General features: G+C 39.2%; 1 protein-coding gene across 1 annotated transcript in view; it reads right to left on the reverse strand.

Moving 5' to 3' along the window:
* Positions 1-1,323: 1,323 nt before the first annotated feature.
* Positions 1,324-16,890, reverse strand: part of GLRB (glycine receptor beta) — a 94,834-nt gene continuing 79,267 nt past the window's right edge. The window contains exons 9-10 of the mRNA XM_027956337.3: positions 15,689-15,981; positions 1,324-3,779 (exon numbers count right to left, since the gene is read on the reverse strand). Of these exons, the coding sequence (XP_027812138.1) occupies positions 3,483-3,779; positions 15,689-15,981 (590 nt within the window). The 3' untranslated portion in view covers positions 1,324-3,482. The remainder of the gene's footprint in view (positions 3,780-15,688; positions 15,982-16,890) is intronic.

Raw genomic sequence — 16,890 nt, forward strand, 5'->3', positions numbered from 1 at the left:
TTTAGTAGAAACTACCAGAATTTAATGGGCTTTCCAAGTGGCAGTAGTGGTAAAGAATCTATCTGCCAATGTAGGAGAGGCAAGAGATGTGGGTTGGAGTAGGAAATGGCGCCCCACTCCAGTATTCTGGCCTGGAATCTTCCAGGAGCAGAAGAGCCTGGCAAGCTACATACCATCCATGGGGCCAAGAGTTGGTCAAGACTAAGCACACACACCAGAAATTAAAACAGACATTTTTCAACTCGGTAACTCCTCTTCTGATATCTACCTTGTGGAAATATATCCATATGTGAGCAAAAACATTTAGTGCAATGCTGTTTTGCATTAGAAGGGATAAACAGAATGTCCCTGATGGTCCAGTGGCTAAAAGTCTATCCCAAAGCAGGGGTTCCAGGTAAATGACTGATCCCTAGATTCTAGCTGCTGCAACTAAAGATGCCATGTGCCACTAAGATCTGGTGCAGCCAAATGAATTAAAAAAAAAAGATAATTTTTTTTTAAAAAGAAAGCAAAAACAATAAAAATTTGTGTTTAAAAAGTAGCTAAATTCAGGTACATTCACATTGAAGAATAATAGGAGGCCAAATATAGATGTGAAGAAGGAAATGGCAACCCACTCCAGTATTCTTGCCTGGAGAATCCTATGGACAGAGGAGCCTGGTAGGCTACAGTCCACGGGGTCGCAAACAGTCGGACACGACTGAGCAACTTCACTCACTCAAATATAGGTGTATGGACATCTGATATGACTCCAAATAGAAAGATCCCCAATAGATGAAAAATTAATAAACTGAAGAACTGTACATATGGTAAAATTCCATTGATGTTAAATTGTCCTTTATATTTTAAAAGTAGATACAGGTTGTAGATGCTTAGAGTAAGGTCTAGATGCTCAAAGACAGTGGTGACCTCTGGGAAGAGAGGAGAGTTTGTAGAAAGAAGGTGATAACACCAGCATTAAGTGCTTACTTTAAATACATCTCTTTTTCTAATGCAACAAGATATCTATGTATTACTTTTGCAATTAAAAAATAAACATCACAAAGTAAATTCAAAAACAGAGTTATAAAGGAGGGAGCCTTCAGACTGCTGTAACAGTCTGATGAACATAAAAGGGAAACAAATTGGGTGGTGTTTGCAGAAATGGAGACCAGGTGGTCAGCGTAAGGGAGAGAAGTTTAGGGCTTGGAACTTGACATCGGGTACCATGTGAGAAAGGAAGGTGGATGGACTTCAGAGGACTGAAAGAGTGAGTTGTTGTTTTTTGCTTTTTGTTTTTGTTTTTGTTTTTAATCAGGAACAGAAAATAAGAGAAGCCACTGATTTGTAAGGAGAAGATCATTTTTATTTTGGAAAGATCAAATTTGCAACACTGATATCCAGGTAAATACTGCAAGTTTCCTAGAAAGACATAATACTTAAAGTACACAGATCAGAACTACCCTGGGGTTAACTGGCTAAATTCTCAACGTAACGATAGAAAGCAACTGTTAGTGGACACTGATTGTGCTGCATTATGATCACTGTGTAATGTTCTATTTGTAGTTATATGTACACACTTAATCCTGGGGTGGCTATTTGTATATATTTGGGTAGTAAAATGGATCTTAGGAGGCTGCAATATTATATTACAGAAAGAAATTCATTCACATTATTTTCAAGAAATAAATTCTTACAAAATGAGAGCTATTTTCCATTGGGTACATATCCCACTTAAAACTGTATGGAAATCAAACTCCCTAATATGAATGAAATTTGCTAGGATAAAGAAAAGAGACTATAAGGAAGTATAATTATTATTAATACAAATTTAAATGGTCTAAGTCTTTTTCAAGACACTTTTTTCCTATCACAGTACCATTAAGATACTACTGCCCTGGGTCCTAGCAGGATGTTAAGTCTACCGATAGGGTGACTTGTGGCAATTTTAAAATGATTCAGATGGCTAAGCTTTTGCAACTAGAGGGTGCTGAAAGACCACAGAGGATTAGATACATCTCATTTTGTAAAGATTTAGTAATCAGTGACTCTTTTACAAATTAAAGTCTTCAATAAAATAGCCTTGAAATATAGGTTGCAGTTTGCATAAACTGTATGTAAACACACTTTATTATTGAATTAACCATCCAAGATCTCAGCTGCTATGAAATTCTTCACATAATGTAAATATACTTATTTGGCCTCATGTTTATGTTACGTGGATTACTGATAGTCCTAGTATCAGCTATGGAGAAATAAAAAGGTACTTTGGCTCTGATATTACTAGGAAATTCAAGTCTTATAGACCAGAAAGTACTTATTTTCAAGTTGGAACAAGATCAAAGCAAGTAAATTTAAGTAGTCCAGACTTTCAGCAAGAAAGAAAATCCAACTAGAGGTGAGGCCTAATGAAGTAATCATTTACTTAATTGTTAAATGTTTTGTAACAAGTCAAACATCATTCAAATAAGAAAAAAGGAAATGAAAAAAATGAATTTTACTTTAAAATATGCTAGCATTTTAATAAAATAAAGAAGCTAAAATCTTTTAATGATTTTAATTTAATGATTATGGATTTTTCTTCCTAACTCAAGTTACTTCTAGTAATAAGGTATTTTCTTCTTGGTTTCTTAAAAATGGTATGAAATCACAATATTCATTACTATATTCCAATTTAAAATATTTATGACTCTTTAAGGCACAATGATTCTGTATACTCTGTATCAACAAAATAAAATCCATGAAAATATATTTAGGTTTTAAAGTGGACTAAATAGAGTTTCTTTTATCAGAAATATTTAATCAATATATCTACTTTCTTATCAGAAACCAGAATTCAGCATGAATGTAGGTAAATCTAGATTTCCCTTTGTTTCAAAAATGCTTACTGGATTTTATTTTCTGGCATTGCCAACACGGGCACACTTTAAAATTAGCTGACTTTACAAATTAGGAATCTTTTTGAACTTTATTTCTCCACAGCCCCCACATAATTATAGCTGATATATTTCTACTTATAAAGTTATACCATATGTAATATAATTTTGCTTTATCTGTAATAATACCATCTAAAATTATACAAGAATAAGATGGCTTTCTCTGAAAGTTACAAGGAAGATTTGAAATGCTACATACATTGGAATGCTGATCTTAACAGGGTTCAGCGTGCATACCATTTTATTATCAGAATTATCAGAAGTGTTTGCAATTTACACTAACTGGAGAGAAATGTTTGGGTTTTATTTTATGTAGTATGCTTATCCTTCATTTATTCCTGAAGCAATTATGTTTGCTTTACCTAAGTACATCATGATTAGAGCACAGACGTAACACAGTCATGCTGCCATTCCACATGAGGGTGCCATATTTGTGTTACAATCCCATGGCATCCAAAATGCAATACACTGCTATGAAAATGCAAAGATTGTTCACAGATTGGCATTTATGAACGAGGTTGGTCACAATGCAATGGGATTTTACTTCATATGAATGGAAAGACTTTATCATAAATATATAGACCAGTAGATAACGTTGAAGAATAAGAAGCAGAAAGGAAACAAGGCTCTCGCGTAAAGGTCGATTCTCTTTGCTGCTGTCGGAATAACGGGTTTGGCAGGAGGCGGCTTCTTGTTGTTCTTGGCCTGAGACTTCCCAAGTCCGTTGTTGACCTCAATGGGTTTTCCATAGCAGTCATAATTGGACAATTCAAAATCTCTCGGTAAGCTTCCCACGATGCTGAAGTCGTTAGATCTCAGATCAGACTTGGACGTACAAACCTTTTTGCATCTGGTCTCACCAACCTGAGAATAACAAAGACAGAGGGTATTGAGAATTTTTCTATTTATAAAGAATCTTCAAAAATGTATTTTAAAAAATTTGATGGTTTATTCAGTTGGCTAGTGTCTCATTTAATCCACTAACAGAAATAATAGTCCACTGATTAAACCACATAATTACCTGAACATGCAGGGCTCTAAAATGTTGCCTATGTAACAAGGCTTAAGTCATGGACATAAACTTTCAGGAGGTTGTTTTATGTTAAGGGATCAAGGTATCCTTCGTCGTTTATCTTAGGTGCTCCCAGGCTTGTGAGAGTTCTCAGCTGAAAGACTGATTAATAATAAAAATCCAACATTGAACTATGACACATATCATTAGTAGATGATACAGAATACAAACATCTTCTGGTGCTTCTAACCTTTGACTTTCCTAGGGATTCTATTTCCAAATTGAGTGGTTTATAAATGACTGAAGCATGTATCCCTTCAGTGAGACAGACTGCATCTATAAACCACACTCACGAAGAACTGAAAATGGTCACAATGATCATGAACCAATGACTGATGAATGAATGGCACTCACTGAAAGGTCAGGGCGAGGTCAGGATGAAAGGTCAGGGCGAGGTCAGGCGTGTTGAGGCATGCCTGGGCATGCCCGGGCATGTCGGGACATGCCCCAGCAGAGGGCGCTGCAGACACACCCCGGAGACAGGCCGGCAACCAAGCCAACCAATCAGCAGCCGACACGAAGCCCTCGCTGTCCAATCAGGAGCTGACACGGAGCCCTTGGACACCAATCACCGCTGAGCCCACGTTTTCTTCCTTATATGGGAGCCCCGGCCCAGGCTATAAAACCCTTCCCCACCCCTCACACCTCGCAGACTCCGGACTCCCTTTACCCTGAAGACTCCCTTTTGCTTCGCAGACCACCCCCCCACCTCGCTTCCTTGCTTACCCGCCCCCGGGAGTTCTGCGGGAGAGTGACCGCCCAATAAAAGGCCCTGATCAATGGTCCATAGGTGTGGCTCCTGCTTCCCACGGCATTTCTTACACTCACCACTTGTTGACTAAAGATAAAATAGCTAGAGAATCCAAAGAAATTGGGTATATTTCAACCAGATCATATCCTACAGAAAATATTCAGTTGATCATCTCTGAATTTCTAAATTTGACTCAATTTCCTATAATATACAGAATCATTATTTCACACTGAACTCTCTCTGGCCATCAGAAAAGTTCCTGGAAAAGACAGATGTATAGTGCTGACCAGTGGTTTAAGAAGTGCCTCCACTGATTCCTGTGGTGGCGGGCAAAGGACGGCCTGCCACAGGACTGAGTGGAGTCATGGCAGTGCCCTTTGTGGAAGACTGGGACTTGGTGCAAACCCTGGGAGAAGGTGCCTATGGAGAAGATAAAAAATTTATTAAAAAAAAAAAAAAAGAAAGAAGAAGTGCCTCCACTGCTTAATCTTCCACTGTTCTTACTTTCAACCTTTGTGATTCACCTTTGGAGTCTTCACTAAAATATTTACTACTTTTACCAAAAAAGGAACCCATGTTACCATAACTCTCAGTATACTAGAGTTACACTAGTTTTTGCCTTATTATTATAATATGTTGAGTAATTTTTTGAATTCTATTTATATTTACTAGATTACGCTTGGGTAAAAATGACGCTCAATGTAAGACATAAACAAATTATTCTCCAGCAGTCTTCCAGGTACCAGGACACTGTCCTTTATCTGAACAGACACTGAGGCATGTTTTCTGGGCCAAGTCAAGTGGCAGTGTTTAGAGGTGGATAGCAAAGACAACCAACATACACTGAGTCAAAAAACAAGTGAAAACACGTTTACACATCATCCTGGCTTTGTGCATTTAAGTTATTTCTATATTTTTCAATCTTGAACAAGCACTAGTAATGCTTCTTAAAGCTGGTTTACAAATGTTGGCTTTACCATTATATTAGACCACATAGATATTTGTACAGTCCTGTTGGGTAAGAACTTTTGAAAAAGATGTTTAGGTAAATAAATAGTTTAGGTAATATCATAGGACAAAAGCCCACAAGAAGTGGACTTCCCTGCTGGTCCAGTGGTTATGAATCTGCCTTCCATTGCAGGGAACATGGGTTCGACTGCTGGGTGGGGAGCTAAGATCTCACATAATGCACAGAAGCTAAGCCTGTACACCGACAGCTACTGAGCTCATGCGACTCAACTAGAGAAGCCCACGCACAGCAGCAGAAGACGCCATGTGTCTCAACTAAGACCCAGCACAACCAAAGAAAGAAATAATAACACGCACCACAGCAGAAGACACCATGGGTCTCAACTAAGACCCAGTGCAACCAAAGAAACAAATAATAAACAGGGAGTATACAAGAGACTGTTAATAAGTGGGAATGGGATGGAGGCTCTGGAAGTTCATCCTTCTTGAACGTCTTATATGTTAAAAAAAAAAAGGGGGGGGAATCATCAACATATTAAAATATTTAGAAAATGCCTATCTAGCTTCATCCTGGTTTGATTGGACTTTGAGCTAAAGGAAGCAAACCTGAAAAAAGGGGATTCCTGATCCCCATTTTTTAATGTGCAATTTCAGTCACCCCAGTGTGAGAGCTCAATGGGGCTTAAAGGGGAATTATGTCTTGATGGAGTCACTACTGATCCAGAGTCTGATCCAAATCAATTTTACACAGCATCTAGGAAAATGACTGGAGAAAATAAAGACTCATCGATATAATGAGACAGAACAACGCTAGCAACTAGAATCGAAGTAATTTAAATGCAACTTTGGGGAATCATTCATATATATGCATGAATACAAATGTTTAAAATTTACTCCCATGTCATCTATTGAAATTCTCCAATTTGAAATTTTAAAAGGTCACTTTCAGCAAGCAGTCCATCATCACACACACACACACACACACACACACACACACACACACACGTTTCCACTCACACACCCTCCCAGTAAGTGTCACAAACAGAAGACACAATTTGAAGCTCCAGTTTTTCAGTGTAGTTTGAAGGATGTGTAAGCGAACTGCATAAAAATTGAATCACAACCTGCACTGGAACAGAAATTGGGAACAGCTTCTATGTAACAAACCTTTGCATTATTCTCACTCTCAGAGCAGCCTTCTGTGGGTACTTCAGACTCTTCCTCCCTTTAGAATCCTCCACTCCAAAAGCACTAATGATGCTTTGGAATCCACATATCAAAAGAAAGGAGGACTTAAGCTTGTGAAAGTAAATCAGGAAGCATGATGCTTATCAGTTTCTTTTTCTTACTTTTTCACAAAGAAGGCTGTACACGTTTACTGCAGAAATGCATTTACTCTGAGCTGTATTTTATTCATGACTTCACGAATGGTTTCATTATCTGTAAGTAACCAGACAAGTAGCCAAACTTATATGATACTATAATCAAAGTCATACATTTAAACACCTCAAATTTTCTAGTTTTTAAACATAATTTATTCTTATTAATAGATTCTGCTGGCACTCCAGTACTCTTGCCTGGAAAATCCCATGGATGGAGGAGCTTGGAGGGCTGCAGTCCATGGGGTCACTGAGGGTTGGACACAACTGAGCGACTTCACTTTCACTTTTCATTTTCATGCACTGGAGAAGGAACTGGCAACCCACTCCAGTGTTCTTGCCTGGAGAATCCCAGGGACGGGGGGAGCCTGGTGGGCTGCCGTCTATGGGGTCTCACAGAGTCAGACACGACTGAAGTGACTTAGCAGCCAGCAATGTTAATCAGTAAGAATTAAAGATTTTTAAAAAAAATAAAATAAAATAAAATGCAAATATAATCATGTAAAAAAAATTAAAAAATAAAAACTAAAAAAAAATAAAAAAATAAAAAAATAAAATTGTATTAGTATCTATACAGTTTATTAAAACGTAGACAATGAACATTATATTTATTCTGAAAGATTGTTTAAATATAGTAAATACCTAAAAGAAGAATAATTACTTCAATGTTAAAGTGGTAACATGAAAAAGTACCCCTAAAAGCTTCAGTTTGGTTATACTAATTTTTTAATCATTTAATTTATTAAACCCTCTTCTATAAATGTATTTGGAGATTTTGGTATTCGAAATGAGGAGTGTGAGTATGTGTGTGTGTGTGTTGTGGGGGGAGAATGTCTACAATTGAAGTAATTTTCAATGATGTGACAGAATTGAGTAAGGAGTAAAATTAGGTTCGCTACCACTCATAATTCTTTAGTTAACTGGTCTCATCTTCTTCTGCTCATCAAAGACTTTATACAAACACAACTTTCTTTAGTTATCACTCTGCACATCAATATCAAATCAAACCTTTACACAAGAGTACAAAGATAAAATAAATATTATTTTGTACTTACAAAATAAATACTATTTAATAAACACTTAAAATAAATATTATTTAGTAAATACTATTATTGACAAAATAAATACTATCTTAAGCATCATAATATTATATGCATAGGGACTAAATGAACTACTTAAAGTAAGACAGTAACCCTACTTAACACATTCTTTAAGGTGATCTTGGTACTATGATTCTCTAATTTATAACTCCCCCATTGCTCCTCTTATGAACATATGACTCATTTACTTTCATCATATAAAGCTGTCATTTCTGAAAATTACTGGTAGCAAAAATGAGGCATTAATGCTACAATAATGAGACTGTCGAGGATGAAAAATGATGCACATAAGAACTTCCAAAGGCTCCCAACTGTAGCCTCTAAGATTATCTTTGTGGTCCTTCCCAGCTTGAATCTTCACACATGCAAAAGCGAATCAGAGTAAACAATGTTTTTGTGTGTTTTTTTTTTTAATTTTAGGGAGATGTTGGCTGGAACAAAAAAATAAACTCTTTTTCTCTTTTTTTCAATGATGATATTTCTTGGCCAGAAGACTTAGGTGTGATTTCATGGTGATAAAGGTATCCTCTACAGATGATAAAGATTCTCAGAAGGGAATAACTCCTATATACTTCACCATATTTAAATCAATTGTTATTTTAAAGTACATATCATTATCATAAAGAAATAGCAATCATATTCGTGCTACGTGAAATGCAGCTCTGACTCATCTGGTGGATGCTAGTGGTGGTTTAGTCACTAAGTCATGTCTGACTCTTGCGACCCCATGGACCCCTGCCAATCTCCTCTGTCTATGGGATTCTCCAGGCAAGAATACTGGAGTGGGTTGCCATTTCCTTTTCCAGAGGATCTTCCCGACCCAGGAATCAAACCTCGGTTTCCTGCATTGCAGGTAAATTCTTTACTGAGCTATGAAGGAAGACTATGAAGGATACTAGGGGCTGGAAATAGGTTCATGTGAACAGCAATAGGTCCTCAACTGTTTTGACTGAATAAAAGTAGAAATACATGAATGAAACAAATCAATAAACAAATATTAGCATTTGTGGAGAAAGTACCAGATTTGGGGAAGGGAGAAACCGAAACAATTATAAATGCCTGATGGCAAGTGATCTTAAGAATCAGTATCAAAATATTTCTACAATTCAAGTTTCACTGTGTTTTCATTAATCACTATCGTTATTCTGTCTGAAAATAAGTGATATATTCCCTGATTGAAGTTACTGAGCAAAAATTTGTATTTTGAAAAGCAAAATATACTAGAACAAAGTATTTTGAAACTAAAGTCATAATTATATTTTACATCAGCAAATTCAATAAATTAAAAGGGCAATGGTTTTTAAACTTCCTTTTTCATATTTTCTTTCATGTGTCAATGTATAACAATCTTCTGAATTTGTCAGTCTTACACATTTGCTGTAAGTTGGATGTGCCTATTAAGGTTGAGTTATTTTTGGACTCATTTTCATTTTGAAGATTTTCTCAGGATACAAATTTCACATAGGTTCCTGTGCATCTTCGAATGTTCATTTTGTAAGAAATAAGAGTATCTTAAATTGATTTCTGGAGATGAAAAGTGAAAGTCAGTCAGTTGTGTCTGACTTTTTGCGATCTCCTGGACTATACAGTCCATGGAATTCTCCAGGCCAGAATACTGGAGTGGGTAGCCTTTTCTTTCTCCAGGGGATCTTCCCAATCCAGGGATCAAAGCTAGGTCTCCAGCATTGCAGGTGAATTCTTTCCCCGCTGAGAGACTAAGAAAGCCCAGGAATACTGGAGTGGGTAGTCTATCCCTTCTCCAGCGGATCTTCCTGACTGGGGTCGAACTGGGGTCTCCTGCACAGCATTTGGATTCTTTACCAGCTGAGCTACCAGGAAAACCATGGAGATGAAAACCTCTGGTCAACTTTTCAACTCTAAAGCATTATTCTATGACTTTAGTATCAAAATGTTCTAGTAGTTTCAGAATCCAGGCATGTATGCTATTACTTGTTGCTAAAAACATAGAGAATAAAAACATAGGAGTTTTAAAATATGTTGATTTATTTGAGTGTGTGTTTATTTAAATATGTTGTTTTATTCATTGGGTAGTTATTTTAAAGCTTGAAAGCCAAATTTAGGATAATTCAGTCTAATATCCTGGATCCTACTTATCTTTTATATCTATGTTCACAGATCATGCTGGCATGTTCTCTATTACTCTGAAAATCTGAGTGTAAAGAATCTGCTTCCACCAAGGCACTAGTTCGTGGAATTAAGACTTAAAATTCTGCTGGCATGTCAGTAAACAAAGAATGTTGCAGTCATTAACCAATCACGTAACAGCCACCACCCCCCTCTCTAGTGAGCCCTGAGGGAACTCAGGAAAGAAACGGGATGCCCCTCATTTAGCAGTCAGCCCTGCATCCGAAGGAGACTCAGGATGAGAAAACACAGGTGCACATCAGAGAAATGACTTCACTAAGCCCAGACTCTCGCATCTTCCCTTACAGAGAAAAGAGCGAAATTCATTACCTTGAGAAGTCTGGTTTTCAATCTGTTAAAAGATTAACAATAACCTTTTGTTCCACCCACCTAGTCTTTTTTGTAAAGACTCTTGTGTAAGCTGGCTCCCCTCTTCCTCTTTGGAGCAGTTCTCTCAGGGTTCTCTGAGATGCAGCCTCCCAGGACCGAAGTCCTAAGAATACCCCCCAAATAGAACATAAATCTCAACTTTTAGTTTGTGCATTTTTCTCCAGTCAGCAGAGTATGTTAAGATTCCAAGTTCATGGGACATTCTCTGTGATTGGGAATTTCTGCAGTTAGTCAGGTCCCAGGACATTTCAGTCAACGCAGCTGACTCTGACACTGCTGGAGATCAGACACCTATTCTTTAGCACAGCTTCACTGTGTGAATCCAGATCTCTTGACCAGGGTTCAGGTCAGTGCATTGCGGGATCAGTGGGCTGGAAACATGAGGAAGTGGGAAAAGACAGGGAGACATGAATGGAGTGGTTGACAGAGTCAAAAACTCAAAGAGTGAACATCACCCTGGGGTGTAAGGGCCTCAGGGATCCCTCCTTCTGTTAGTGCCCTGGAGAAACACGTGTATGTTTCAGAAGGAAATCCTAAGCTTCTCACAAAGAAATGCCAGTTCTTTGATGTGCCAACACGAGCCTTTCATCAGTCATTGGCTCTTTTAGGTACCACTGGGTGGCACTGGTGGTAACAGAGAAAAAAGTAAAATCCTGGGAAAGAGAACCGTGATTTCTTTGAGAAGGTGTGTTCCTGATGCATGAAGGCAGTAGGTCTGAACTGGATTAGTAGATAGGAGGGTTGCAACATGAACAGATGCTTAAGAGCAGCCCACTGATACATCTCTATTCACGAGAATGAAGGAGGCAAGGTACAGTTACAAGGAATGCCGAGGGCCCTCGAAAGAACATGGGGCCCTTCTGCTCGCAGGAAGGTTGAGGGGGCACACCCTGGACATTATAAAAAGCTAACATAAGGCTGTGGAGGTGGAGAAAAGGGAGCAGGTCAACTGGAGACCTTGGGGGCCAAGGAAGGACACGGTGGTGAGTTCTTGCATTTCTTTTTTGCTTCAGATGTCCTAGATTAGGAACTGAAAATGCCAATGGGTATAGACAGAAATAGCCCCAATAGCCCCTCCTTCTAGACAGAGGACAAAGGAAGGGGCAGCTTAGGGAGACAGAAATCTTTCATACAATAACCTCTCTACTGGAGCCCAGCATCACAGAAACAGCTGTGGCCCCACCCCTATTCACACCAGCAAGGACCAGGCAGGTAGCAGCATCCTGCCTTCCAGATGCTGTGACAGGTGCCCAGCCGTCCCTGGAGGGTACTGCAGTAGGCCAAGCAGGGAGCTGGCCCTCATTCCACCTGGACCAGTAACAAGGCCCTGCTCCCTGGGGAGCGGTGGGTGTTGGAGGGGATGGTGGAGGCAGGGCTGCCTCCCCACCCAGCAGCAAGCACCACATTGCTTCTCCCCTTCCCCTGGGTCATTGTCCTAGGAGGAAGGGCTCTCCCCATGGCCAGGCATACGGAGGTACCCCAGTGTCAGGAGGCTACACCAGGAAGAAAAGATGCCCAATGCCACCAGGCAGCAATGGGACCCCTCACCTAACTGTGAGGGGCCCATCTAGCAGCAAGGAAAAGCAGTCTTCCTTCTCCTGGAAGAACACTCAGGGGAAGGCAGCAACAACAGAAAGTTTACAAAGATGCAGAACCTTATCACATAATATGAAATGTCCAAGTTGCAACAGAAAAATCACTCATCATACAAAGAGCAGGAGAAGATATAAAATTGAAATTAAAAAAAAATACAATCAGTAGAGATTAACACCAAGGTGAAACATGTTGGAATTATCTGAGAAAGGTTTTAAAGCATGCATGACAAAAATGTATCAGTCAGCAATTATGAACATGCTTGGAACAAATGAGAAATGGGAAGCCTGAGAAAAGAAGCACAAAATCCCTGAAAGGACAGAGAGAAAAGAAAGGAAGGAATGGAAAGAAAGAAAGAAAAAAAGAAAAACCAAATGGAAATTTTATAACTGAAAAACATGTTAAACCAAAATAAGAGTATCACTGGATAAGCTCAACAGGAAGATGAAGGGTAGAGTAAAGAATCCCATAAAGAAAGATATAACAGGAGAAATTACTGGGTCTGAACAAAAGGCAAAGAACTGCCTAGGATGATGAGCTGAGCATTGGTGACATATGGGCCCATAACAGAGCATCTAACATTTCTGGCATCACAGTCCTGAAAGGACTAGGTAAAGGTACTCAAAGAAATAATCACTGAAAAATGTTCCCATCTGGCAAGAAGCCTAAGCCTGCATCTTTCTTTTTCTTTTTTTAAATTAATTTAATTGGAGGCTAATTACTTTACAATATTGTAGTGGGTTGTTTGTTTGTTTGTTTTTTTACCTATACAGTTAAAAAAAATTTTTTTTTTGCTTTACAATACTGTATTGGTTTTGCCATACATCAACATGAATCCGCCATGGGAACTTATGTACAGCCTGCATCTTTTTATTTTAAACTTTTTTATTTTATATTGGGGCCTGGAAAATCCCATGGATGAAGGAGCCTGGTAGGCTGAAGTCCATGAGGTTGCGAAGAGTCGGACACGACTGAGCGACTTCACTTTCACTTTTCACTTTCATGCATTGGAGAAGGAAATGGCAACCCACTCCAGTGTTCTTGCCTGGAGAATCCCAGGGACGGGGGAGCCTGGTGGGCTGCCGTCTAGGGGGTTGCACAGAGTCGGACATGACTGAAGTGACTTAGCAGCAGCAGCAGCATAGCCAATTAAAGATTTAATAGTTTCAGGTGAACAGCGAAGGGACCCAGCTATACATATGCGTGTACCCATTGTCCCTCAAACTTCCCTCCCATCCAGGCTGCCACATAACATTAAACAGAGTTCCATGTGCTATACAGCAAAGCCTGCATTTTTAACAAGCTGAACAAACCCCAAACAGGATGAACCCTAAGAAAACTGCATCAAAATATATAATTAAACTTCTCAACAGTAAAGACAAAAAAAAAAGTCTAAAAGCATACAGAGAAAAATTACTTTACCTAAAGAAGAAAAGCAATGTGAATGAAACAGAGTTCTCAGAAGTCACGGAGGCCAGAAGGAAGGAACACAGTATTTTTTAGGTGCTGAAATAAAAGAATCATCAACCAGGAATCCTATTCCCAGTGGAAGCATCCTTTCGGAATGAAGGGAAACCAAGACATTCCCAGATGAAGGAAAACTAGAAGGACCTGTCACCAGAAGAGCTATCTAAAATAATGGATAAAGGAAATTCTCTAAAAGGAAATAAAATAATAAAAGAACTTGCAAAATTACAATAAAAGAAAGATCAAAGGAATGAAAAGTATCCACAAATACAAAAAACTTTCCTTCTCCCTTTGAGTTTTCCAAATTATTTTTGATGGCACAGCAAAAATTATAACACTTTCTAATTAGGTTCTAAGGAATATTTTCACTAATTCTGTCATATAGAGAGGAAAATAAAAGGTGTAAGAGAGGTAACATCACACAAATTTGTAACATAATGACATTAAGAGTGTGAAAAAGTCATGTATATATATAATGCAACACCTAGAACAATGATCAAGCAGTGATACACTTACAAACAATACGGGAAACTCAAAATGTCATGCTAGAAACTGTACAAGCAATCCACACAAACAGGAAAAAAAGAAAGATTTAAAAAATATAGAATACACAGAAAATAAAATATAAAATCGACTGAAGCCCTAACATATCAATAAATTCATTAAATTTAAATGATCTAAACATAAAAATTAAAACATGATCACAGCAGAGAAGATTAAAAGCCATCAGCCAACCATATGTTGCCCACAAGAAACTCACTTCACATAGAATGATATAGACATGATGCATGGAAAAGGATGGAAACAGATATGTTAAAGACACAATTTCATTAAGGCCATGATAACTCCACATTAATGGATATTTTATACTTATTCTTCATGAAGAGGAATAGGGTATAAAGAGCTCTAGGGCCTGAGGAAGCTCCCTACAAGGTAGCAATGAAGAATTTGCAAGCAGACTTGACTGAAGGCTATGAGTTGATGACTTAACAGAAAAACAAAAAAAGAGCTGCAGGCAGAACCACCTGAGAACAGTTTACTGGCCTCTGTATCTAAAAGTGTGTCTAATACTCTAGGGTTCACTGGTGGTGGTGGTGGTGATGAGCAAATGGACATGGTCCGGGGCCAGGGTAGGCAGGCAGGCAAGCTTTCCCAGCTGCAGAATGGTCTGGACCTGTTAGTCTCTTGTGGAACTTCCCATGCTAAGTTCCATGGAATTGGTCCCCTGGATAAGGGTCTTCTCGACTTGAGGATATCAAGTAGGCATAATGGCATAAGTGGACAGGTGTCCTTAACCCATGACATTGCCTGTGGCTCAAGGACTTATCATTTCCTGAATCTGGAGGCATTGTTCACTATTCTTAGCCCGATCATCAAGCGACAAGGCAAGGTTATGTTTTTTCAGTTCTCCAGCTACTCACCCTGCACTGGACATATACCAAACCATGGGCATAGTTTCCCTATGGGCCAGGCATCCAATAAAGAAGTGGCCTGCCTGACATGTGCTTTGTGAAGCCCTCCAGCTTGATGAGGAAGAGGTGGAAGATTGAGTCAAGAACATGGACTCCCTATGCTTTCAGCGCTCCCCTGACAGCCCCCTGGCTGTTCATGAAGGACTGGCACATGAGAAACTGTAGGAAAGACTGGAGTTTGGGGTCTGGAGTTTGGGCAAGACCTCCACATTTGATTGTGAACATGATACTGAAGGAATTTAAGCATCCTTGAATTCCATGGAAGTCATCTAGCAATTTGATGGTTGATTCGCTAAGCGTTCTGTTCTTTTCCAAAAAGGTAGATTGAGCTTAATCCCTTCTCATCTGTGAGCAAGAAATGAGTGTGAATCAATTCTACAAACCTTTACACCCACAGAACGCATTTCACTGGCCAACGTCAGATGCCATCCTTACCTGCAAGGTGCTGATGTGGACAGGTGTGCCTGCGCCATTCACAGTGCTCTTTTTAGCCACGTTTCCCCCCTTTCCATCTGCTTGCTCAGCCTTGGCAATTCTGGCTTTTTCTGCTTCAACTCGCTTGGGGTTATTGAGCATCACCTGGACGACTGCATACTCCACCAGGGATGCAAAGCCGAAGAGGAGACATGCGATCAGCCACACATCCAGCGCCTTCACGTAGGACACCTTGGGAAGTTCTGCAGCCAGGGTTGTGCACTCAGAGGCCAAGCTCAGTACCGAGAAGATTCCTGCAGGACAGAGACCAGAATTCAAGATGCTTCTTGTTGCTGCTGCTAAGTCGCTTCAGTCGTGTCTGACTCTGTGCGAACCCATAGATGGCAGCCCACCAGGCACCTCTGTCCCTGGGATTTCCCAGGCATGAATACTGGAGTGGGTTGCCATTTCCTTCTCCAATGCATGCATGTATGCTAAGTTGCTTCAGTCGCATCTGACTCTGTGCGACTCCATGGACAGCAGCCCACTAGGCTCCTCTCTCCACGAGATTCTCCAGGCAAGAATACTGGAGTAGAGTGAGTTGCCATTTCCTTCTCCAAGATGCTTCTTACTCTCATGAAATGTTCTACAATCACTGCTCTTTGATGAAATCTGTCTCCAGTAACTGGAGAAGGAAATGGCAACCCACTCTGGTATTCTTGCCTGGGAAATCCCATGGATGGAGAAGCCTGGTGGGCTACAATCCACTCAGGTCACAAGAGTCAGACATGACTTAGAGACTAAACCACCACCACCTCTCCAATAACCCACTGTCACTCAAGTTCCTTTAAAGCAAAAAGAGTAGGAGAAATACTATGTATATAATTTTTATGAATGAATTATTTAATGTGAGTGAGGATGCATGTAAACACCTAACATGTTTTAAAAAATAAATATAAATGTAAACCAAGGTATAAAACCCACCATTTGGATCTTATCTAAATATTAAAGATATCCAAAACTATTCCATAGTATCTCTAAGGAAGCCACAGAGCTCTCTGATTAGAGGAGTTATTTCACTTCTTAGCTTTACTCTAAACATTTATAGTGCTGAGTTTTGCTCCCTGAACTACTAAGTCAGAACAAGAATAGAACATATAAAGCAATTTTCTGATAAGGTTCAAAATTTTTAAAAATCTAATAGAAAAGACAGAGCAGAGAAC

Source organism: Ovis aries, chromosome 17 (genome assembly GCF_016772045.2).
Source record: "Ovis aries strain OAR_USU_Benz2616 breed Rambouillet chromosome 17, ARS-UI_Ramb_v3.0, whole genome shotgun sequence".
NCBI classification, from domain to species: Eukaryota; Metazoa; Chordata; class Mammalia; order Artiodactyla; family Bovidae; genus Ovis; species Ovis aries.